A 26,153-nucleotide genomic window follows, 5' to 3' on the forward strand; every position below is an offset into this window, starting at 1 on the left:
TTATGATTGAGAGGTTGTTCGTTTCTTCGTCGTCCTGCAGACAGTTCTTTGCAACTGCAGTGAAGGGATGTTGCTCTATTAAAGGTGTATAATGGAATTATGATGGTTTCCATTCACTTGTATCATTATCTTTGTTTAGGGTGGTGTTTTGTGTTTGTAAAGCCTATTTTCATTTGAGCATCTTAAATCAAGGCACATGTGTGCACAGCCTCTTCAACCTCAGATCTTAGACGTGTAATTAATTCTGCTGACCCAGGGATAGCAAGGTGGCAAAGAGACGACCTGATGATGAGGCTAATGAGACAAAGTTTTAATTGAGTTTACAAAAACATTAAAAGGGGAAACGACTCCAGAGAGCTTTGTAATCTCCATCAACCTCCACACCCTGCTGAGACGACCTGGGAATTCTGCTAGATTGCTGTTAACTGACTTTTAGCTCAGCCTTCTGCATCATCAACCCAGACTCTGTGATCGATAAATGGCTGAACTGAAACGTTCAAACAATGCATGAATGAATTACTTTCTTTTGAAACAGACTATAATTTGTGAAGCTTATCTCCCCCTCCTTCAGTCATCATTGGTGCACCTCAAGGGTGTGTCTTTAGTCCTCCTGTACATTTTACTCACACGACTGCACTCCATCCCGTCTCTCAAACACCAATATGTAGTCAAGACGTCGCAACAATCTGGGACCAGATCTCAGGGAGAAATGAAACATCCGTAGCAGTAGCAAAAGATTTAGCTCTGCATGTTGGTCTAGCTATGCTCCATCGTAGCCTCAGCCACTCTACCATTGGCCTGAGCAGTTTGTGTCTGGCCAGTCACAGCAGTCGGCCTCTGTTTGATGGGCTAGGCTTCAGAGCTACAATGGAAAACCACTTCAAAGATGGCATCGGCTCAGGAATGGCGCTCATTAACAGCTTTGGCATCAACCTTGGACAATTTAGACTTGGATTTTTCTTTGAGGCACAAGCAGATAGGTTATTCAATCCTTGATTTAAAAATAAAAGGATGTTTTTGCTTCTTAAACGGTGTATGGCGGACTGCCCCGTAAACTGATTGCCATAGCGATGAATTAGAGCTGGGCGATGTGGCCTAAAATCAATATCACGATATATTGAGGATTTCACCTTGATAACGATGAATGGACGATGACCGCGTGCCCAGAAACAAAACTTGTCCACTAGATGGGGCTGCCACATGTATTACGTTGAGTCCCATTTTTACGTGACTCAGGGTGGTACAGCTTCTTAAAGTGCACCAATAGTGCACCGTGTTCCTCTACATCCACAGGAATCATGTAGAGCGTGACGAATCCTTCAGAATTCTGGGTGTTTATTTCTTGGAAACACTCACCCGGTTCTTTAAAATCAGAGGAGGTGGTAAAAATGACCCAGCACCAATTAAAGCTGGAGTCCCATTAGTCATCACACACTGGTGACATTTTTCCTCTGCATTTGACCCATCCCCTGGAGGAGCGGTCAGAAACTATTTGGTGGTTCGCACGTCCTGTGATATAAATGAATATAACAGGGGTGAGTATTGGCAAGAATCTGGTAATACTATATATATCAGTGCAGGGAGACGATATGCTGTACTGTAAAGAAGAAGAGGTTGGACCATTGGATAGTGTATTTTCAAAAGTTGCTTGGTTGAACAGCCAGAAAAACATTCCACCTTTCAACCTCATCTTTTCTGTCTGAACTAGGTTGATTTGAGATGACTAAATCAGGCCATGGTTCCTCTCATATCCAAGATTTTGTCTTTTATCTTGTGAAATAATCTTGAAGGAGCTGAGGGTCTACAGCTGATGCCCACAATCAAAGCAATAAATACATTTAATAAGACCTTCTTCACTAGAGGGTGAAGAAGCCTAGACTTGCGTAATAGAAAACAAACTTTTAGAAAAGTGACTTGGACTGTCTGATGAAACATAAACAGGGAATAGCAGTCTCAAAGCTGCTGGATTTGACAAAAATAAATGGCTCACCATGCAGGAGGAGGGTAAGCTGAACCCCAGGACCAGCCTCGAGGTTTGAGGTTTTACTCCCATCAGTGCAGGTGAATCAAAGGCTTTAAAAGCTGAACAAAAGACACGGAGGCTGAGCCGCTCATATCGAATCACAGCCGCCCAAAATGAAAGTTTGCTTGGTGACCTGAGCCAGGAGAGCAAAGGACAATACTGATTGAATCACAGTAGGGCTGTACAATATTTCGAAAAATTATCGTCATCGAGATAACAGGACGTGCGATAGGTCCATCGCAAAGCACGTCAAAAACTGTGATAAATGTTTGGTTCAAACATTTCCATCCGTGTCATACATCAACTTTTTGTAAACCAGCTCTGTTTTTTTACGCGGAAGTATTATTTGACCAATCAAATGTAGCCCTTCTGATATGCGGCCAATCAGATGGGTCCGTTCACGTAATACGCCCGCCCCCTACGTAGACTCTTACCCCAAAATTCCACTATCTCCTCTCCGCCCCCACTTTCCGCTGCCGCTCGCTTCCCTTGTTCGTCATGCTGGCTCAGATTAACGAACACACTTTGTGCTGAGGTTTCTGGAATCAGCGCTGCTTTCAAACGTGAACGTGAGTCTGCTCTGTGTCGTTAAGCAGCTGATAATAACCGGGCTGACTCCGACACTTGCCGGTGAACCAACCCACCGTTAGCCCCAGGCTCCGGTTAGCTTCCAGCTAAAAGGCTACAGCACTCTCCTCCCAGTCCCACCCTGCTAAAGAGGGCCTGGAAAAGTTCCCCCACACATCAAAGTGATTTTTCATTTATGAGCTTCTATAACCTTGTTAATCAGGATAGTTGATTTGCTGCTGCACATAAACTGTCAGTCAGAAGCTCTGCTAGCTGGTTATCTTAGAGGAGCTAGTTCAATTTGTGAGCTTGTTCAGAATCATAGTTGCAGTTTCATCATCTGAGCTGCTTTTTAAGATCCAGGTAAACTTGTTCAAACATTTTCACATATTTTCCATGTAGTTTTTTGCCAGTTCCTCTTCTGGAAGGTAGACAATTGTTTTTCTCTTTCCCTCAGAAAATCTTAATATTCTCCTAGTTTGGCCCGGCACCGTTCACTTCCTAATTACAGCAACAGCCTTATATCATAAGAAAATGCTCAGTAGCAATGAGAGAATTTGCTGTTGCATTTAAGTGATGTTAACTATTATTTAACATTTAAACTTATTTTCTGATATTTTTATTTATTCTAAGAACCCTGGTAAGGGATGTTTTTCTGTATTTGGAGCATCAGAAAAAGTTTTATGGTGGAGGTGATGTTTTAAAGTCACTGAGAAACTGCATGCATGCAGTTTGTTGTTTTGCTGCTAATACAGCAGCAGGTGCAGCTGCATATTTTTGCAATAAAAATGGTATGCTGTAATGGAATTCATGCATTAGTTTTTGTTTGCTTTGAACCCAGAGCAGACGTCACACGCCAGACGACATCAAAACTGCATTCTTTAGTATTTGTTCATTTATCGTGAGTAATATCGATATCGCAATATTAAGCACTGTTATCGAATTTCCTAATATCGGTTTCCCTAATATCGTGCAGCCCTAAATCACAGGACTGGAACCTCTCCAGTACAGAAAACAAGACGCAGAGAAGGTGGGCTCAAGTCAAAGTAACACCCTCGCTGTCGGGTTCTGCTGTCACAGGCGGCGATGTGGACACAATGCTCGGTGTAGCTTTAAAACCAGAGGTGGAGAGTACAAACATTTCCTACTTAAGTACGAGTACCAATACTTTGATTTTTTTTTTACTCAAGTAAAAGTAAAAAGTATTGTAAATAAAAGTACTCAAAGTAAAAGTTACTTAGTTACATTTTTGTCAGCGTAAAGATGGCTACATCTAAGCAGTGCAAAATCACAATACCAGCTCATAACACGTTTGCGCGTGTGCACACACACACACACACATGCTGGGATGGAGCATGTTTACAACTGAATCAGCACCAGTATGAAGATGTTTTACCTTACAGAGGCTGCCTGCAGGTCTCCTGTTTTATTAGCAAAGCGCAAAACGTTATTTTGTCGCTGCTGTGCGGAACGGTAGGGAAACGCATTTAAAACACGGAATCTAGTCCGGCTACCAAACTGAGCAGAATACTGATGACGTAACACCGGTGCACGAAGGTGCGTGTTTAAACCCACAGGAGAGAGAGAGAGAGGGGTAAACTACGAGTGTATCAGAGTGACCAAACTGATGTTTTTGATCAAAACTGTGGGAACAGTGGCTGCTTGGCCTCATTATAAAAAGTGTACACCCACACCGCTCAGTAGGGTTGTCACGGTGTGAAAATTTAACCTCACGGTTATTGTGACCAAAATTATCACGGTTTTCGGTATTATCGCGGTATTTTTTTAAACGTGTTACATTTTCAGACAACTAAATAAACCCTGAATATCAGGAAAATATTGTCCTCAGTTTGTCTAAATTTAGCCTAAAATGTGTTGTTTTGTAATAATGTTGTTTATTTGTTTACATTTTTTCCCTTTAGTCTTTAAAATACCAATATTTGCCCATAACTTCTTATTTTTTGTCTGTTTGATGCCATCATTTTAAAAATATTAGACCAGATGATACTCAGTACTTAAGTAGCCTTCTAATCAGATACTTTTTTACCCTTACTTGAGTAATAAACCCTATATCAGGAAAATATTGTCCTCGGTTTGTGTCCTTCCAGTGAGCTTTGCAGATCTGGGAAAATGTCATCAGGCAGTAATCGTTGTTAAATTCATAATTATTCTCGGAGAGAGACCAACTCTTATCTGCCCCTGGGAGCCCCGTAATGCATAGCGTCATTTCAACACGGGGGTGTCCGCGACACGGTTTATATGCAGGTAGCAGCGCTGCAGCTGCTTTATATAGCGACTTGTTGCATTCTCCCTCAACCCAAATCCTCGGATCACGCATTTTGGCTAAAACTCTAACGTTAGCTTGCCTTGCGTTGACTGTAGAGTTGTGGGTGATGGTCACGCAGATGTGTGATGAGATTTGAAGCGTTGCTGCCTTTGACAGACACTTTTTCTGCACGTGCTGCAAACAGGATAGCCGTCTTCTATCAACTGTCTCTCGGCATTCTTCAAATATCCAAAATATGCCCGTACTTCCCACTTTGTCTTCTTTGAGGGATAATAAATGTGCTGAGCGCAGCCGTCTCCTCCTTTGGCCATTATTTCAGCTTTAGCTTCAAGAAAGTTTTGGTTGTAAACAACAAAGTGCGCATGTGCCGCCGACAACTTCAGCAGATGATACGGTGGCTGGTAAGGGTCCACTGAGAAAATATATTTTTAAAAAAACAAGATGGTTATTATTATTGTCAACTTTTTTACTGGGGTTTACCACTACACCGGTTACCGTGACAACCCTACTGCTCATTCAGGTGTATCTCTTCCTGTTCCAACACTGCATTGCATAATATTTTTAATTTATTATGCCTATAATTTTTTTAACTCTTTATCGGAAATGATTTAAAATGTAGCGAATTACAATTCTTTTACGAAAATATACTCAAGTAAAATTAAAAGTACAGACTTTAAAAACGACTTAAAGTATAAATACACTAAAAAGCCACTCGCTTACAGTAATGTGACTAAATGTTATTCATTTCTTTCCACCTCTGTTTAAAACAAGCCTTTTTGACAACTTGAGGAGATCTGATTGAATTGGAGCCAGAAGAAAACTTACATATGCACAAGACTCAAACCCCGACTGGATTCCTGCTGTGAGGCGACGGTGTGAGCCTTTATTATTTTACATTTGTATAACGCAGCTCCACAGATGCTAACGCTTGGCGATTAGAAAGAGTCATGGGAGAAAAACTTAATGAATCATAACAAAAGATAGAAGATCTGGATATTATTAATTCTTTGTGTGCTTCTGCATCATCAGTAAAAGACAAAGTCTAGAAGCTGACAAGTTACAGTTCCCTAATGTATAATTTCTCATTCTTAATCCATATTTTATGACCTCATTAAATAGTAACGGTGATCTGATTCACCCGTACAACACTGTAGGACTTTGAAGTACAGTTACGTTTTATTTCTGCTTCCAGGTCTAAACTCGACACCTATGTTGCCGCTCCTACGTTGATGCTTGGAGGGGATTGGACTGCGTTGTTCACGCAGTGGCTAATGTAGCCTAAAGTGGAAAAAAAAAGCAGGCTAGAAAAGTCCGTTTGACTCGTGAGATTTCCCTTCTAGATCCTCAAATCAAGTCTGTGGACTTGAACGTTCACTCGTGGGATATTGTTTTAGGTAATTTACCAGACTTTAGAGCTGTGGCGATGCTTTTTACTTCTTCTTTAAGTCTTATGATGTTCCGTAAATGATCTGATGAGAGAAGGCATCCAGCTGAAACAAACTGTGAACCATGCTCCTTCAGCAACTTCCTTGGTTCAGGTTGCAGCTTTTGGGAAAAAATGAAAGAAGAACCGTATAAAAGATGGAAGTGTAGTTAAAAGTCAGCATGTGGCCTATTCTTTTCTCTGCCTTTTGTTCCATATATTTTCATTCGAGCCGCCAGCACACACCGTACCACCTCGTGGTTCGGTATTCTATTAAATGGCTCCTGGCAAAGTGTGAACCCTCTTTGGAACACGGAAGACAGTCGTGTTAAACATCGAAGGTTACCTTCTTTTTAAATATGTCTCGTCTGTGTCTGAGTTAGAGATGCACCAACAGCCTCGCTAAGTGTGTTTGATGTGTGCGCCTCTCCCTCTCTATCCATGGATCTGAAGGGGTACATTACCATGAGGAAAGTGTTGTGAGATGTGTAATTTAGCTCTTTTTCTGATGAGAGGGAGTAGGGCTGCCAGTCTGATGGAGGTATCAGCCTGCGCCTAAGTCTTTTAACAGAGAGGTGTTTGTGTGGTTAGTTTTGGAAAAGATCTGGCTTCATATTAACCAGGTCACCACACTTTGATCACTTGTTTGCTTGTATCTTTTTAAATTCATTTATTTTTGTGGTAGCTAATAAGGAAGGGCGATGTGCTTTAAAAACCTATTCTCCGACTTTTTTTATTCCAAATCCGATTTTCTGATTCAATTGTTTTTTTTCCCCCTTCCTAAAAAATAAATTACGAATGACAGGATATATCTTCAAAAACATGCTTTTATTTTATTCATCCCTTCTGGGAGTTGACCTGAATTATTCTATTCATAATGATGAAATCATGTTTCACACATTTCTATTATTAACCAAACAAAACTACCGACACAAAAACGCCTGCGGTAAAACATCTGCCTCGGCCTGGAACAGAACCCGGATCAGACTACTTCTTGGAATTTAGCTTAGCTAACCGCCAACACTTCAACATTTTGATTGACAACTATTTTCCAGTAACTTAAGAAGCTTTTTGCACGTTACGTATCAGACAAGGGTAGGATTTATTTATTATTTCAGTGTGCTAATATTTGTTTAGCTAATTTTATGGTATTTCTAGGATGCTAAAGCTAGTTTTGTGCCGGTGTTGACTTAAACTGCGTGTTTTAGTGACCAAACTTTAACTAGCCACATTAAGTCTGTAAAACTGGATTGAACTGGAGGATATTTTGGCACTATGAATTGGGGCTCAACGATTTTGGAAAATAATCTAATTGCGATTTTTTTCTTCATTATTGCAATTGCGATTTAATTCACAATTGTTTTCTCAAGGGGCTTTTCTCATTTTTCAACTAACGGAAGCAAAAAAGATCTATGTAACTTGTACTGAATATGAACAAGTTTATGTATCTACATATATCAACAAGTTGTCTACACATACATGAACACTCACAAGTAAAGACAACATCTTGTATTTGAAGGTGCAATGCTTTGCAGCCAGGAGCACATCCCTTGAAGGAGAGTAGGTATTAGCATCAACTGTGAAAATTTATTTGCAAGAAAGTGTGTCCCATTTATTGAAATCTTTTGTGTTAAGAGTTTTTGACGTCTTGTCCATGCAGAACTTCCGTAGTTCAGTTACGTTCACAGCTGCTAGCCAAAACTCGGTGGAGTTGAAGTGCATTCTTCTAGCTTTACTAAAATATATGTCTGTACTTAATTGATTAATGGCAGTTTTTACTTTTTATTAGACTCCAAATGTAATAATTTAGCATGTTCCTAATTCGTAATTTGTAAGAATCTATTTGGTGATATTAGCATTAGCATCCCTATGGGTTTTTCATTGTATATTAGCATTGAGCTAACCACTCGCTGCCAGTCAAATCGCAGCCTTTGCGATTAGAAAATCTCCTTTTGTCACATCACAATTTAATTGCATATGCAATTAATCTTTCAGCCCTACTATGAATATTTCAGGAGCTGCTGAGGAAGCTGGTGACTAGCATCAGGATTTTGTGTTACGCTAACGAAGTGGCCAATTTGCAGCATGAATGAAAACACAGCAGCAGATGATTTGGCAGAAACTACTTTTTTCTGCTAAAATCTTAAAGAGCAGGTTCACGGAGAAAACTTTTTTTATTTATTATTTTTGAAAATGATCGGTCACTTTGAGTTGGACATGCAGGCTAAACGTGAAAATAGTCTTCTACACCTATTTCCTGCATTAGCTTCTGATTAGAGACTGAAAAACACTTGGTTCAGATAATCCTGACAGATCTACGTTACACTGTCGCTAAACATTCATGGACTCACCCATTTTGACTTGCGACTGGGAAGGTTGTTGGCTTAACGTCCAGGAAACAGCAGAGAATGTCTCAACTAGTAGAAGCTAACCGTTAGCAACAGCAACCCCACAACACAGCAAAATTCCTCCAGGCTTATTTGTGGAGATAAACAACCGTGTTTGAGTAAACAGTCAGTGGTAGTTGCGTTGCTGTTAGCCAATCAAAGGAGAGGTGTCCAAATTTCAGAAAATAAGACTCCAAACTAGGGACGTGATTTGGTGAAATTCTGGCGATACGATACGTATCACAATACAGGACAGACGATACAACGAATCTCAATATAATGTGATACATTCAGTCAGACGTTTATTAGTGATTTTTTTGGACAGAATTTATTGTAGGAATATTCAATCAACAGTTCAAACTGATACTTGACATGTTTAACATGAGGTATGTGAACCATAATAGAGGGATTTACATTTGCACACTGCTGTTAACTAGGCGTTTGAATTGCACCAAAAGAAAAGAAAATACACATATGTTTACATGTAAATTCTTCCAAAAATTAGGTGCACGGCTTTTTAATATCATTGTAATATCGCACAAAAAATATATCACAATATATTGCCATATCTATATTTTCTTGCATTCCTTCTCCAAATCCGGTCATCTGACACTACTTTCTCCTCCAGCTGACTTCTATGTCCTCAAACAGGTGCACCGGAGCTTTTTTCCCCCAGGGAACAACTTGCAAGGCATTATTCCTACTAGAGACCACTGCAAATGTATTAAAATATGAGTACAATCAAACTTTAACATTAACGTATTGTTTTTGTGAGAAAAGTATTCACGTGTACCACTTCAGTCGAACTATTTATGTATTACGAGAGTCAAGCAGGCTGACTACTTTGAGTAGAAGCCCAGAAGTGGGGAAAAATCCAGATTTTCCAAAAGGAAAACTTTATAAACGGCTGATTTGAATTAATCGATTTATCGCCCAGCCCAAGTCGCTGAGCATTAAACCAAAATGCCAGAAACATTCTTGTTTCTCCTGAGCTGTATGAGTGGAAGACATCTGTTGGAGGGCTGGGTCAGGCCCGACTGTTTTTCTCACCTCAGCGTTAAATGCTGAGTCTCGCTGATCTTATTCCTGTTTGACCTGATCCACGTGATTTTTCTCCCTCTGCTGCACTTTTCAACCCGCTCTCCCTTCATGCCCTCTCTTGTTCCTTGTGTCTGTTTCGATAGCTACTCTCTGGATCTTTAACTGTCAGCCTCCTGCAGCCTGAGTTTCTTTTTCCCCCACGCATGCTGCCATTCTTCGTTCCTCTGTAGTGTGGAGTTTTCCTCCACGGACATCTTCAGCTCGTCTTTTCTGTTTTCTCTCTGCTCACTGTGAGAGTAGCACTAAGCTGCCACATGCCTCTTCTCTTCCTCTCACTTATTCTCTGAAAGGTGGCTAATTGAATTTCAGCAGCAGCTCGCTGTCACACACCAACCCTAAGGAAACCTGTGGGTCAGACTCTGCTGCGATTATTACATTAACCTTACTCTGTGGAATTATACTCATGTCAAGCGACTTGTGCCAGATCAAATGTAATCACTAGCAAATAACTTCATCTCGGAGGTAGGGCTGTAGCGAAGCCTCGATGACGTCGACGGCTCGATTCTTAAAAATTCGTCAACGTCAGATCCGGTAGTCGACGCGCCGCGCCCACTTGTTGCATCCCCAGGAGTTTGTAAATAGAGGTGGAATCTGCCTGTTTTTCCTCTACTTCATCCTCTTCTCCGCCTTCACTAACATCTCCGCCAAATACCGAAGACCCGGAACAATGTCCGTCCACTACTAGATTATTTTCCTGTTTTGCCCGCCTTCGTCTCCCGGCAACAACTTCCGGGGTCAGATGCGCTGCTTCGTCTCTATCACAGATGTAGAAAATCACCGGGAGTGTTTCTCCCTTCATAAAGGAGCTTCTTTCAGACATGAGGAGAGCTGTTTTTGTGGTAGCAGTCTCTCCTCCGTGCTGGTCTGTTTGCTGCTGGGTGTTTTTGGTTTATTTAAACTTGGTAACTTGAACTTAACGTTGGTAAAGCTACTGTTAGCATCTTCGCTAACAGCTTCTTGCATTTGGATAAGCTGTTACGTTTTGGTTTAGAGTTCATCATTTTTGTGGTGCAGATCTCCCTTTTATTACATTTAGAGTGTTGTGGGTTTTCGGTTTAGTTTAAAATATCACCTTGAGTTTGGTTTAACCACCCAGTTTAGAGTTTGGACCTTTGGATATTCTTATTTTGGTCCAGAACCCAGTAATCTTTGCTCGGTGGGACATCCCAGGTTATTTGTGCTTTTGTTTTAATTCCCCACAGGCAGAATTAGTTTTATTATTCCCAACCTATGGATGGAAATATTTGTTTTTTGTTGTTGTAAATAAACCTGATCATCATTTTAACTTTTAAATTCCGTTATTGTCCCTTCCTTTTTGCACACGAGCCAAACTCCCCAGGAAGAGTCGTAACACCACTCGCCTCACGCTCATAAGTGACCAAAACAAAGCAGCATGGAGACACTCCGTCTCCAACCACCTCTCAGGCAGCAGCCTGCATTCCCACGTTCTACACGTCACCAGAACATAACCAACCAACACAATAAAAGCAGTGTTATAAAAAATGGAAGGCCTTTAGTGTTTATTCTCTTACAGTAACAATTCATCAATTTTTTTGAGGAATTTATTTGAGATTTTCTGGTTTTTGTTAATTGTGCAATAGAAAAATAATCATTAGATTAATTGTCTAAATAGTCATTAGAATAGTCATTTTAAAAATAATCGTTTACCCCCAGCCCTACTCGTCATGTGCTGCCTCCCACTCGGTTATGTTCCTCGTGTGCATATCCGACTTGTGCAGAACTCTGCAGAACAAAAAGAAGTGTTCCTGTAACAACATCTCTTGCATCGTGGGGTCGTGATTGATGTGAAAATGAATAATTATGAGTAGGTCTTTGATTTTCACATCTTCAAGCTGTCAAAGTGAGTGTTGCCAGCCTTGCAACCTTTTCTCAATATTTAGTAAGTTCAGACCCCTCTGTTAACAATTTTTTAAATACCAAGTTCACTCGTTTGGTCAAGACATCTGCTGTGGTCTCCAGTATAGGGTTGTCACGGTAACCGGTATAGCGGTAAACCCCGGTAAAAAAGTTGACAATAAAAATAACCGTCCAGTTTTTAAAAAACTAAATTATCTCGGTGGGTTTACCGTGGCCGCGGTTTCGGCGCGGTGACCCTTACCAGCCACCGTCGCTTCAGCTGAAGTTCCCGCGGCGCGCACACGCACTTTTTAGTTTGCAACGGCACCAAAACTTTGAAGCTGAAATAATGGCCGAAGGAGGAGACGGCAGCGCCCAGGACATCCATCAGCCCTCAAAGAAGACTAAATCGGAAGTATGGGCATATTTTGGATTTCTGAAAAATGCTGAGGGACAGTTAATTGAAGACGGCTATCCCGTTTGCAGAACGTGCAGGAAACAAGTGTCTGCAAAAGGCAGCAACACTTCGAATCTAATGGCACATCTGCGTGACCATCACCCACGTCTCTACAGCCAGTGCAAGGTAAGTTAACATTAGCATTTTAGCTTAAATGCATGACGCGAGGACTTTTGGCTGAGGGAGAATGCAACGAGTCACTATATACTGCAGCCGCAGCGTCCTCTGCCAGCATTTAAACCGTGTCACGGACACCCTGTTGCTGGATGAAGCATCTTATTTGTTGATGATGAAGAGAAATATACAATTAGTTCCTTGTCATTGATTTGTTTACTTATTCAATGCCATTTATACTTGAACATTTGGATTTGATTACACAGTGTAGTAGTTATTTTAGTAATTTGTTTAAAGTGGCTATTTATTTTAAATACATATTTTTTAAGGTTGACTTGTACAGTGCTCAAGTCAAGTGTGGACTGGAGTTTTAGATTTTCATTTTGATAATGAAGAAAACAAGTATATGAGAAAACAAGTGGTGTTTCTTTGATTTGTTTACATATTGTTTATGTTTTGAATGTTTGGATTTGTATAATTTAAACCTGCACTGACTACTGTAACATGTTCCAGAAAAAGAAGCTATGTGTTCCTTTACTTGTGAAAAGTTGCACTTTTGCTAAGGCTTTGTGTTATTTTAGGTTTAATAAACACTGTTAAACCTTTTCAGAACTATTTCAGTTTGTGTAGAACAGGACTATCAATGCTTTCTGAACATATGCAACACCGTTTAAAAAATACCGCGATAATACCGAAAACCGTGATAATTTTGGTCACAATAACCGTGAGGTTAAATTTTCATACCGTGACAACCCTACTCCAGTATAAATGAATGATTTGTCAGTCAACCTCTGAGGTAAAAAAAAAAGCTCGAGTCAGAGCAAAAGACAGCATTTGGAGTCTTATTTCCTGATATTCTGACCTCTTGTTTCTGATTGGCTAACGGCAGCATGACTCTACCACTGACTCTTGTTTGTTCTGCAACGTTGATGTTTTACCTCCACAAATAACACAAGCCTGGAGGAGTTCTGCTGTGTGATGGAGTAGCTAATGCTAATGCTAATACTTGTGCACCATTTCCGGGAACTAGAAGTGAGCCACATTACAGCTGAGCTTCAGACGGCAGGATTTGGAGTCTAAATTCCTGATATTTGGACATCTCTCTTCAGATTGAATAACAGCAACGCAACTCGACCACAAACTTGTAATGTGGACATTTTATCTTTTATAAATAACACAAGCCCAAGAGAGCAAATGCTAACGGTTAGCTTAAACTAGTCGAGACATTCTCCGCTGTTTCCTGGATGCTAAACCAACAACAGCCTTCCCCACCGTGAGTCAAGGCGAGTTGAGTCCGTGAATGTTCAGTGACAGTGTGACGTAGATCTGTCAGGCTTTTCTAATTTGTGAGTTTCGTCTATTTTCTATCAGAAGCTAACGCAGGAGATAGGTGTAGGAGACTATTTTCATGTTCAGCCTGCATGAAAAACTCTGAGTGACTGATTATAATCAGGAATTATCATTAAAATGTTTTTCAGTGTTCCACGCCTTAACGTATTTATTGAGAAATCCAGAAAAACCTTTCTGGTGTTACTGAAGACTTGTGAAGACTGCTCCTTTCTCAGAGAGCTACTTGTTTAGCCGTGGGCTTCTCCATCATCCCAAAGCACCTGCAGGCCTTGTAGAGGCAGATGATTCTGCATCTCCTTTCCCCTGAGAGGAGCTTTAAAAGATCATAAAGTCTAAAGTTTGTTCAAGCCAGCGATGGATAAAAGGATGTTTGTTGACTGTGGTTTACTACAGAACAAGCATGTTGAGCATCTAAAAAGAAGGAACATGGCTGTTGATGAGCTGCCAGAAAAGACAAAGCAGCTCAAAAGTTGTTTTTTAAAACATAAATATGTACGTTACAAGATTGTCAGATTGTCCGCTTTTCCACTGAATACATCTGGACCAGAATCTGGGTCTGCACGTAGATTTGACTTCTTCCAAATTTAAGTTTCGTTGATATTTAAGATTTAATCCCTGATGAGCTCATTCCTGCTGAATCTTTAACATGGGTTTTACGCCCCTGAGGTCAAACTATCCTTGCAGGTGGAGCAAAGGTTCTTTTGCAGCTATTGGATGACCTCATTTGTCATAAAGGCGAGACAAGCTGCTCATTAACTTTCACTTGAATCTGAACTTTTGTCCGGATGAATTTCTGAGAGAAGCAGGAGTTGAACCGGTTTCAGCACAAGCGCTGACACGTGTGAGGGGATTCTACAGCAAGAAAACAAAACTGTCAGTCAAAAACGGCTTCCTAGAGGTCTTTATGCACAAAAAGCATGTTCCTTTGCTTCTCTCACTACAGCGTGTAAACATCCGAGGTGCTAATAGGACCTTTTTTTTTTCTTTCTCCATCCACCTTTCTCCACTGTCATAATCTCTGCTTTGCTTTTCTTCTCGTGACTAATAAACAAATCAAACAGGCAGCCAGCCTCCTTCAGTTTTTATTTTTATTTTTTAGTGTTTGTGTATCTCAGGCACAGATTTTTGTTCCTTTCTTCTGATTGCCTTTTCAGATGTCACAGTCCTGGATCACACTGACCCAGCCACAAGATACACTCTCATCTCCCATCTAGCCAGGCTAAGCTTGTGTATTTCTAACTTACCCTTTTCTGTGATGGGAAAATAAAAAGAAACAACCCGGCGAGGAGGGTGTTTTTGTGCACGATTCAAAAGCCTATAATTGGCATAAATTGGGGAAACTGGATACTTGATATCAAAGAGTAACATCAGCAGTATTTCGGGAGGCTCAGATTAATCATATCTGCAGCATGAAGCCTGTTGAAAGCTAATAGCATGAATAAAATGAGGAGTGAAGCAGAAAATATTGGATAAGAGATTATTTACCAAAAAAGTGTCTGCAGTTTGTTTTTATCTTAGCTATATGGGTGATAAAACATCGCGAAGATGCTGGAAAAGTAAAACTGTTTTGTAAAAGTTTGTTTAGGGTGGAAATATTTTTGGCCACAGTCCTGAAATCATGTCTGATTCCTAGAGGCCATATTTTATTAATGCTTAATTTTATTGCTATATTCATACCGTACTGACTACCAAATGCTTTGTTTTTGCACTTCAAGTAACACGGGGACGTTTCCTGCTCCTCTGCCCTACTGGTTGAAAGAGGAATTACAATTTGAAACAAGTCTGCTGTAGCTAGTGCTAACAACGAGCTAACACTAACATGCGACAACTAATTATAAATTAAGCCACAAAGTAAAGATTCACACTGTTGGACAAAAATATTACAAGTCCAGTTGCAACAAAGCCTGGTCACAATCAGTCCATGATTTTGTTGCCTCCTTTAGCTCCCTCAGACTAGTGTAGGCCGCGCTGATGTTCACTCTGGTTTTAGCGATTTGCTTTGTCTCACATACTTTTACTTTCAGTCTTTGCTAGGGCTGGCCGATACGGCCTAAAAATAAAATCTCCGAAATTTTTTATTTTTAAGATTTACAATTTTTTCCGATTCTCTCTCCCCCTCAATTAAGAATAGCAATAATTACAAATGTAAGGCACCTTAAAGCCAATTTTGTTTTTTATTTAATCACAAGCAAGACAAATGTAACCCTCATTTCTGAGATGAATAATGAATAAATGAACACCCTCTTGGAATAAAAGTGCCACGCTCCACGCCCGTCGCAGCAAACCCAAATCAGTTCCAAACAACGGATGACTTGATTCCTTTCTGAGCAACAAACTTCCCACACTCACCGGTGGCCAGGGTCGCTTGCTGTTGCCGTTTTGTGTGCGTGCTGTGACGTTGTTATGTGAAACTAATGCTACGGAAGCTCCATGGGGCCAAAAAGGCACTATTACATACAAATTTGATTTACTTTTTTTTTAAATTGCCTGCAACAAAAAAATCAAATTAATTCATTAAATCGATTTATCTCCCAGGCCTAGTCTTTGCCATGATGTTAACAAGAAACCCAAACTTCTTCATTTTCATTTTCTTTTGCATTTTATTGACGATTGTCAAACTAATCAAGCTAACCATTAGCATTACAGCTAGCAGCCGTAAAGCAGATGAAGAGCGCCCCCTAGGACACCTACCCACTCCACTAAACTGTGGTTTTAGGTCAGCATAAACTGGTCAATGTTAAAGCTCTGGCTTAAAGTGTAAAAATCTTTCTTTTGTTACTTTAAGAGCCAGTTAATGTGTCTGCCTTTGATGAATCATCCTTCAATCCAGGATGCAGCAGTCAGTCAGCGTTTGCTTCTGACTGCTGTGCAGATAAGTTGAACTGTGACACGAACCAGGGAGACGAGTTTCCAGGTTTTAAATTGGCAGCCAAAACAAGAAAAGTTTTCCTCATTAGTAGTGATTGATTTTTAGCCTTGTGCGGTAATGGTTAATGACCCAGACTTTTTATTTTCTCTCCCGGAGTTTGTTTCCTGTGAGGGTTTCCTGATGGGTCTCTGCTGATTTCTGGTGGGTTAAATTGGTCAAAAACGGTTTCTGCTCTGCTTTATGATGCTATCCTGCTGTTTCTCTGCCACCAGGAAGATGCTTACATTTTTTTTTTTTGTAAAAACGGAGTTTTCCATGAGTCAGTTGATGGTGGTCACTGCTAAAAGAAGTCGTTTTACCCTTCTTCGATGTGATTCACCACATTCTTTTGCCACCTTGTCACCCTTTTCCATTTGAATGAGCTTTGCTGACTCTCATCCTTTTGCTGCTTTTGCGTTGAATTGTCATGCCCCTCAAGGTGATTCATCTGTTCATTTGTGCTTCCTTCACTGAAACTTGTTTAACTCAGATTCTTTAGCTATGACCTCCTTTTTCTTGTATAAAAGGAAAGTCATGACACAGATGACGACCAACAGGATGGCAAACAGAAAAAGAGACCTGACTTACTTTTCAATTTACTGGTTATTCATAGATTATCAGTGGTGCTGCTTTGAAGGCACACATTCAGTCTAAATTAATGCTGCTCAGACTGCTGCCTGAAGGAAGTAGGGTGGATAGTCACTAGGCTGAATGGACAGGATCCGGGATTGCTTATTATTATTTTTTTTATATATAATGTAAGCTCTCTTTCTGAAGGTCATCACAATCTCTTTCCTCTTGATGCGTTTAGAGTTTCGGCTGCATATCATCTAAACCAGATATGGACATCAAGAGCAGAGACATCCGTCAGCTCAACATGCAAATGCAGGTCCCTCTGTGCGCTAACCTGCAGTGTCAGAAAACCAAATTATTTACTTAGTCAGGATGAAGTTGAACCATTTGGACTACTCCTTATCAAGCTAAGGCACCCAAATAATGCAGTAAACTCAATTTCTCTACATATAAACGACATCCCTGCTTAGCTGAGCTACGACCGATACATCGAGCTACAGCTTTAACATTGTTCTCAGTGATAGTTGCGTTAGCAACCTGGCCAGTTTCATACGTGACACCACTCTGCATCCCTCTGCTGACCAAAAACAATGCAAGATAGTTTTGTGGAGTAGATAGGTGCCTTAAAGGAGGACCTGCTATATGGCTGTTAGCTGTTATGCTAGCAGTTAGCTTTTTCAGTTTGACGATCGTCAATAAAAAGCAAAAGAAGAAAAAGTTTTCTTTTTCTGTTAGCATCATAGCGGAGGCTGGAAGTAAAAGTAAGAGAGTAATATATTTGGTGACAAAGTAAAGACCTAAAACCAGAGTGAACATCGTCACGACCTACGCTAGTCTTATGGAGCTGAAGGAGGCTATAAAATCAGACTGATGGTGACCTGGCTTTGTTGCTACTGGACTTGTAAGCAATATGTTTTGCCCAACAGTGCGGATCTTTTTACTTGATGGTTTATTTCAGTATTAATTGGCGCAACACTGACAGTTTAAGGCAGAATATTGACACTCATTTGTCTAATTTATCAGCCAAAAAAATTGATTTGGGGCTGACATGCTCTTTAAGCTAATTTGTTTTCGGAAGGTTGCAGGTTTGATCCCGGCTCCGTCAGAGAATTCTGCTGTTGTGTCCTTGGGCAAGACACTTAACCTGATGGTGGTGGTCGGAGGGACCGTTGGCGCCTGTCCTCTGCAGCCTCGCCTCTGTCATTGCGCCCCAGGGCAGCTGTGGCTACATTGTAGCTCATCACCATCACAGTGTGTGAATGTGTGTGTGAATGGATGAATGATACACTGTAGTGTAAAGCGCTTTGGAGTCCTTACTCTGAGAGGCGCTATACAAGTGCGGGTCATTTATCATTTGTTTTCCAAATTTGCCATTATAGCTTTAATATTAGCCCTAATTGACATTTAATAATCATTAGTTTCTGGTCTCCAATGTTTGCATGCACAATGATGGGGTGAAAATGTTTTTTTTAACCAGATTTCTGCACAAACTGAGTCAAGTTTGAAAAAAATATTTTTGTAGCAGAAATAAAGTTTAACGAGTAAAACATTCATCCTCATTATGACTGAAAAGCTATTTTATTTACTGAAGTAAGTTTAATGTTGAGCAGTGCTTTGATTTCTACCCAGCATAAAAAACACGTTTTAAGACGAATAAAAGATTCCTGCAACGAATCCGTGGCTCCTCCAGAAATCAGCGCTCACAAAAGCACATCTCTTCTCAAGGAAGCCATCAGATGACCTTGTTTCTGAGGCTCATCTTCCAAAAGATCAATTCGTGTTTCCTCTTTTTTTTTCTTCTTCTTCTTCCCAGAGCTCAAAAGCTAATAATTCGCTCAACCGATTAGCTCACGGACACACGGAAATCCAAAACAAAGAGCTGGCTGCTCCGTGTTTCCCCAGTGACCATTACTCATGTCTAACTGGCAGAGAGTTACTTTATCTGGCCGTGACTGAGGACTTGTTGTGTTCTGTGTTTGGAACAAGACCAATGGGAGAAGCAAAGAGGTTTGCTGTAATTGAAGCTGTACGTCTTTTAAATAATTTATCTAAAGAAAGTTAAATATTTTTAGGTTATCTGTTTACCAAATGAGAGCAAAATCTGCTTCTAATGCTGATGAGACCGGAAAAGGTGAAAAACGTATTATATGTTGTTTAAAATCAAAGTGAATAACCTAATGATCAGGTGATCTCCTGACTTCCTCCACCAACCGGAGGTTTACGTTAATGAATGCAAGTGTAATAAATCAACCCAAAAGCAGATTTCGGAGACATCTGTTAAACATTTATGCGTCGGACTGTTCAGACTTTGATTTGGCTTTCTTCCTAATTTGTCCATTTCTTTGTTAAATAACCAAAACAACTTCAATCTTTTGGGTGTTGATTAGAAAATTATAGTTTGACAGTTTCAGAAAATATGAAAGATCATACCTGGAAACCGTCATTATGAAGTTTTTGATGTATTTTATTTTAGTTGTGTGGCTGTTTGAGCTTCATTCCCAAAACCATTAAAGGAAAATTAGGTAATAAGCAACCTGAGCCTGTGAGGAATTCCTGTTTGGAGGTTTGCTAACGTTTCTGTTCTAATCTCTCGAGTCGAGGATCGTAACGACACAATGACGGCAAAGAAATGAATTGGGCATTGATTGTGATTGATCACCTCTCGGATTTCGGGCTTGTGCGAGCTGATTTTTATTTGGCACTGACACAAACCGAAACCAGCGGCTGTCTGGTGCTGAGGAGAGATCACAGAAAGGGTTTTTAAGTAATGACACACTTTAGAAGGCGGCCTGCAGTGATGTAAAACAAACCGCTTGCAGCTAATGGACTAAAACGTGCACGATTACCTGAGAATCCCTCACGCCGCAGCTCACAATCGGACTGGCTTTAATAATAAACTGGAACCAGTCACAGACACTCACAGGTCCAACATTTGCAACTCCGAGCGCCGACAACATATTCTTGGCGGCTTTTCATAGATGTAATCTAATTATAGCAGCTGGCAAAGTGTCTTGAATGATGCAACATGCGATGGCTGCTTTCTAAAAACGTTCCTTCCCTGCGTGTTTTTCCTGCTCTCTCGTCGGTGGCGTTTTTGTCGTGCGGGACAGAAGCGGCAGCTGCTCATAAGTATTCATTAGTCCCTTTCTTGGATTAGCAGAGGCAAAATGTGAGTGTGGATGGAGCGGGGCGCTCGCCGCGCTGCCTCCTCCGCCACACGGCGGGCCCTTCTACTTCTCTCAGAGCGCCAGCCACAGCTGTTCAACACCACTTGACTTTTCCAACAACAGTGTTCTCAGATGGCTGCGGCCACTTTTGTTCCCCCTCTCGCAGGAACACGTGTGCGGTTTTCCACTCCCGTTTACGACGCCTTTGTGTTTCCGAGGCGCTGGATGAAAGTTTGATCCCTCGTTCTCGCTGATGATTGTTTGTTTGTTGATGACACGCTGGTTGTTATAGTTACTAGATCCCCGCCAAGTAGACTCATATTTTAGTATTTCATCTTAATTTGGGGTTCGGAGGAGAAAGATATCAGCCTCTCTCGTGTTTCCACTTCTCTCGCTTTTTGAGCACATGCATCGTGTATCAGTTGCGTTGTGTCTCCCATTCTGGACAGCTGCACTGGCTGGATATCCCTGAGATCTCCTCCTTGCCCACACATGCACCCACACATTCAGAGGCCATAAGTCACTCTGTTTTATGCCACCTCCCTCCGCCCAAATACTCACACACATGTACTCATGTCATCGCCGCTCCTGCTGTGCCGTCTCCGCCCCGGGTCGCTCCGTTTTCATACATTCCCTCGTCTCTCCCCCCCCCCTCCCCCCGCCTCCCCCCTCTCTCCGATCCTCATGTCACTACAGCTGTGTGTCAGCTGTCAGCCTGTTTGAGTCAAGCTGAAGGTGAAGCCGAAGCACACAAGAGGCTACAGGGAAGACGGCAGGGCCTCTGTCTCTGCCAGCTGTCACTCCCCCCTCAGACTTCCACTTATCACAAGGTTTTCTGTCCTCCCTCACATTGCTCAAGGCTGGTCTGATTCAAACTCTTTAACGTTAAGTAACATAACAGGGAATGTTCTTTTACTTTTATAATTGTGGTGCATGTTTTAAAGAATTATCTGTGGAAAATGTATAACGAAATTACGTTTATTTGGGGAATTTTGGCGCCAAAAATCCATTTTGTTTACATGAGACCTGTGGTTCAGCTCTGCTTTATGAAAGCCTCGTTGTGCTGGTGTTCGAACTCTGCCGCTTTCTTGACCAACACATGGTTCAAGGGCACGAGAGTCTTCAAAGATCTAAACATTAAATCAAAAATCTAATTTAAGCACAAACCAAACGCTGTGGCCATCATGAAAGCAAGATGTGTTGCAACTCTGCTGTATTTTCTTCAGTAGTGTGTGTACAGTTATGAACCAATAACCTAACTAATATTGAGACGCCATTTTGGTGTCTGCTTTTAAAAGCTTGTTCTGTTGCTGGTGACTTTCATGCAGAAGAAGTTGAGAAACTTTGTTATTTTTTTAAATATGATCAGTCACTTTCAGCTTCATATGCAGCCTGAATGTGAAAATATTCTTCTACCCCTATTTCCGGCATTAGTCTGTGATATAAAATAGATGGGGGAAGGCTCAGGTCGGAAAAAGCCACACTGATCTACGTCACTCTGTAAATAAACACTCAAGGACTCATCCAGGAGAGAGCATTGCTAGTAGAAGCTAACGTTAGCATTAACAACTCCACAACATGGAGGAACTCTTTCAGGCTTGTGTTATTCGTGGAGATAAAACGTCAACATTGCACAGTGATCAAAAGAAGTGGAAGAGTCGCATTCCTGTTAGCCAATCAGAAGCAAGATGTTTTCATATCATGAATAATAATGAGCAAGACTCCCAAGTCCTTTCGGTTTTGGCCCCAAACCCGTCTTCCTGAAACAGTAGCCCATGAAAACAGCTAAACTAAAGACCCCAGCAGATGTATAGAACAAATGTTTGAGAGCTTTAATATTCAGAAGTGTGGTATAAATAATGAATATCAGCTCTGATCAATCAGATGCTGGTTGTTTTTTTTAATGTGCATTATAGAATGAAAACCTTCTCAAGAAGGCTATTATTGAAGGGTTGTGTGATTTTGGGTTCATATCCCGGACAAGCCCCCAAAAATGCACAAAGGACATAACATATAGTGTGTCCAGATAGAATGCAACATTTATATTTACTTTTCAATTAAGCAAATGATGGGCTGCATGGTGGTGCAGGTGTTGGCACTGTTGCCTCGCAGCACGAAGGTCACAGGTTCGAAACTCGGCTGCGGCCTTTCTGCGTGGAGTTGCGTGTTCTCCCCATGCATGTGTGGGTTTCCTCCAGGTACTCCGGTTTGCCCCACAGATCACAACATGCCCTATAGGTTATAAATTGTAAGTCGCTTTGGATAAATGCGTCTGCCAAATAAATAAACATAAACATAAGCAAATGCTTAGAAGTCAAAAATAGAAGTTAGAAGCTTCAAAATAAAAATAAAAACAAGAAGGGAAACTCCTCAAACCAGCCGCATAGCTGTAGCCTGGCCTGCCAGACTCCTCCTCTGTTTAATTCTGCACAGAGAAAGAGTCTGGGTCCTATTCAAATAACCCCACCCCGTGAGAATTCTAACTGAGCCAATCAGCGCTGAGTATCGTACATCACACACCACAACGCCGAGTTTGTCATAAACATGGTGACTGAAGTGGAGTTCGCTGCGGCTCTTTTCTTTGTTCTAAATGATTTGAACATGTCTTTTAAACCACAGCAAGTAGAAGCGCCAAAAGCATTTCTTCTAAACAAAGATGTTTGCGCTGTCACCAGACTCCATTTTTTCTACAGCTATTTTTTTCCACTACAACTAGAAATCTACCGCGTCGTGCGGTACAGTCGGGGTTTCCTTCTTTTTTCTGATTGGACATTTTTGAGCTTCCTAGTCCCGCCCCTCAAGTGCCTCTCTGCCTTACCAGACTCATTCTCTGTGCAGAATTAAACAGAGGAGGAGTCTGGCAGGCCAGGCTAACGTAGCCGCTCATCAGACCCTGAAAATCCTATAACACAAATTAAAACAAAAATGCCGGAAGTAGTGCACAGCTGGTGGGTAGTAGAATCCTCCTAGATTACAACATCACACCAGTTAACCAACTCCTGTAGTGGAGACGAGCAGACATCCACTCAAAATCACTGATCTCAAAAATTAAATGATGTGGCTACCTATAAGAACTAATCAATGTGCACTTACATAAAAGTTAACATGTCAAACGTCTAAGTTTTAAAGACAGTTTCTCTTGGCTTTTTGTGTCTAGCACCAGTATGACTGGGTTTGTTTTGATCTTCCTTAAAGTTTGGTTTCTGGTTAGTGACCATCACGTTGCTTTTTGCAGCCATGCGGAGCGTAGCCCGCAGGGAAGAACAGCTAAGTGAACAAACGGAAGGTTTCAGGCATTTTAAGAGCAGTGTCCTCAGTGGGAGAGAATCGTTTCTTTTGTTGTTTACTTTGGGCTTTATACTAAAAGACTTGCACACATAAAACGCTGTACAAAGCTTTGAAGAAAAGGTAAAAAAAAAAAAAAAAAAAAGACAGTGTAGAATATTCTCTTTAACTGAAAACGGGGATATTTTTTATTCTGTCGCTCGTTATTTGTATTGCTTTATTAGTTTGCCTGTTTTGGGATTCGTTCCAAGCAGGCATCCATATCCAGGTGCTCCAAATGCACCTCATCCTATTAAGAGTGAGTAGGTTTGAAATCATTTAGATGAATGATTGGCATTTCAAAAACAGACTGAATAAAATCCTGTGTGAAAAAATTGGGATGGCTAATTATATCCTCCTTAGTTACAGAGCTGTTTGTCCCCTTTCTAAAGGCAGCTACATATAATTGTATCACTGCGTTGCAGAGCCAAAGAGAAAAACAAATTAGTCTGTGAAACTGGTCTTTGTGTTTTGGTTTTGTGCTCGCTCCCAAGGGGGTTTGGATCAGCACTCAGCTTAAAAATGCTGAGAAACACCTAATTGCGAGAAATGCAGCGTGCTTTGGAATGAGAGGCCATCGTTGAGCGTGTTGAGTTATTGACGGCAATGCCGAGTCTGAGATCGGCCGCCTCGGGCTACAGCTGAACGTGTGCATGTGTGGGAGCATTAAAGTAAAACGCCTTGTAATTTTCTGGTGGTTTGGTGCAATCTAAAGTGTTGGATGTTGGTCTGAATTTTCCCCTTTCTACCCAACAGGTATGCCTGTGGCCCTCAGTGAGTCTCTGGACACGTAACCAGAGGATTTTATGCTGTCATGGCTTCGCCGGTGGCTCAGTTGTTTCCTGTCTCAGTAATCACACTTCTGGCTGTGCTGGTGTCATCAGAGGAGCATGAGTGGCACTTTAACCCAGGTAGGATGTCACAGTTTTATCCATTAAAACCATAGACTGGATTTATAAGATGGGACTCGGCCTCCGTGACATCACCCGTTGCATGTCTTGTCACCCTCAGAAAATACAAAAATGGGCAAAGAGGTGGAGCTGAGAATGGGGCTGTGAGGCTGAGGACAGATGATCAACCCTGAGCCGATGTAGCTACAAGCTAACCGAGTCAACCCTGAGCTAACCAAAGCTAGCGAAGTTTGGCGGGCGCTTTTAGCCAGAAAACCGTGGTTAAGCGAGTTCGCTACCCTCTGCCTTTTAGGCTGTGACACTTTTAATGTGAGACCAAGGCTGAGGCCTTCCCTGGAGCAAGAAGAAGAAGATATCATTTCTATAGCGCCTCTCAAGATAAAAATCACGAGGCGCTTCACAAAAACAAAAAATGTAAAAATATAAAAAAAGAATTTAGAAAATGATTAAAAATATATTTAAAATGAGCAAAAAATAGACAATTGTGATTAAAATGTAAAGAAAGAGAGAGAGAGTGAATAGGAAAGAGGGAAATCAGTGGGTACTGAGGAAGGTGGAATAGGTGGGGAGAGCAGAAAAGGAGAAAGGTGAAGAAGGTCACACAAAAGCCAGCCTGAACAAGTGAGTCTTCAGCTGCTTTTTAAAGGAGACCACTGAGTCCACTGATCTCAGGCTCAGGGGGAGAGAGTTCCAGAGTCTGGGGGCCACAGCAGCAAATGATCTGTCACCTTTGGTCTTTAGCCTGGTGCTGCACAACCAGTAGGCTTTGATCACTGGACCTCAGGGACCTGCTGGGGGTGTAGGGACTAAGAAGATCACCAATGTAAGATGGTGCTTGTCCATGTAAGGCCCTATAGACCAGAACCAGGATCTTGAAATGAACCCTGAAGTTGACTGGCAGCCAGTGAAGCTGGAGGAGAAGCGGGGTGATGTGGGTGTGTTTGGAGGACTTGGTCAGAATCCGAGCACAGGCGTTCTGAACCACCTGTAGACGGTTCAGGGAGGTTCTGCTCAGACACGTGAAAAGAGAGTTACAGTAGTCTAAGCGTGAGGAGATGAAGGTGTGGAGGACTGTCTCAAGTTCAGAGCAGGACAGAATGGGACTCAGCTTAGCAATGTTCCTGAAATGGAAGAAGGAAGAGCCAAGAAGAGAACTGACATGAGAATCCAGGGTGAGAGCTGGGTCAAAGGTCACGCCAAGATTCCTGACAGAGGGTTTGGTGTGAGAAGCAAGCTGACCAAAGCCCCCTTCAGACAGGCCATGAAAAACGGAAATGTCCGGGACTCTGTCCTTAAGACCTTTGTGGCTGAATACAAACATCCGGATAACCTTTTCCGTAATTAAACCAGATGAAGCCCCTAGTAACAGGACCGGACTTGTCACGGACAAGGTGGCTGCTTCAGACTGGTGAGGTCGAGTTCCGGACAGGGAGAAGGGGGAGGAGGAGGAGTCCGGGGGACGCTGTGCGCACCTAGATAGCTCGCTCCTGTAGCATGTGGCGAACCATGGCAGCTCGCCTCCTACGGTACCGTCTCCTAGACACGCGACGAAGTGCTTCGCACCGCTTCCGTGATTCCTTTATTAACCATTGAGCTTCATCATCCAGTTCTCTTATGCATCTTCGTGTGCGCAGAATTATGCTTAACAAAAGTCCGATCAGTGAGAGGAATTCTATCTCTTCGTCTGCCATGTTTTGTCGGAAT

General features: G+C 41.5%; 2 protein-coding genes across 7 annotated transcripts in view; one reads left to right on the forward strand and one right to left on the reverse strand.

Moving 5' to 3' along the window:
* cldc1 (C-type lectin domain containing 1) overlaps nucleotides 1-26,153 on the reverse strand; it is a 182,627-nt gene that overhangs the window by 105,360 nt on the left and 51,114 nt on the right. The gene's annotated exons all lie outside the window — the stretch shown is intronic.
* Nucleotides 1-26,153, forward strand: part of ddr1 (discoidin domain receptor tyrosine kinase 1) — a 79,735-nt gene that overhangs the window by 2,799 nt on the left and 50,783 nt on the right. For 5 of the 6 annotated variants that reach the window (XM_015950263.3, XM_015950265.3, XM_015950267.3 and 2 more), the window contains exon 2: nucleotides 24,295-24,449. In XM_015950263.3, the coding sequence (XP_015805749.1) occupies nucleotides 24,353-24,449 (97 nt within the window). In that variant the 5' untranslated portion in view covers nucleotides 24,295-24,352. Of the gene's footprint in view, nucleotides 1-7,325; nucleotides 7,396-24,294; nucleotides 24,450-26,153 lie in introns of those variants that run through there. The other variant, XM_070551101.1, reaches the window with a different exon arrangement.

Source organism: Nothobranchius furzeri, chromosome 5, assembly GCF_043380555.1.
Source record: "Nothobranchius furzeri strain GRZ-AD chromosome 5, NfurGRZ-RIMD1, whole genome shotgun sequence".
In the NCBI taxonomy this organism is placed as follows: Eukaryota; Metazoa; Chordata; class Actinopteri; order Cyprinodontiformes; family Nothobranchiidae; genus Nothobranchius; species Nothobranchius furzeri.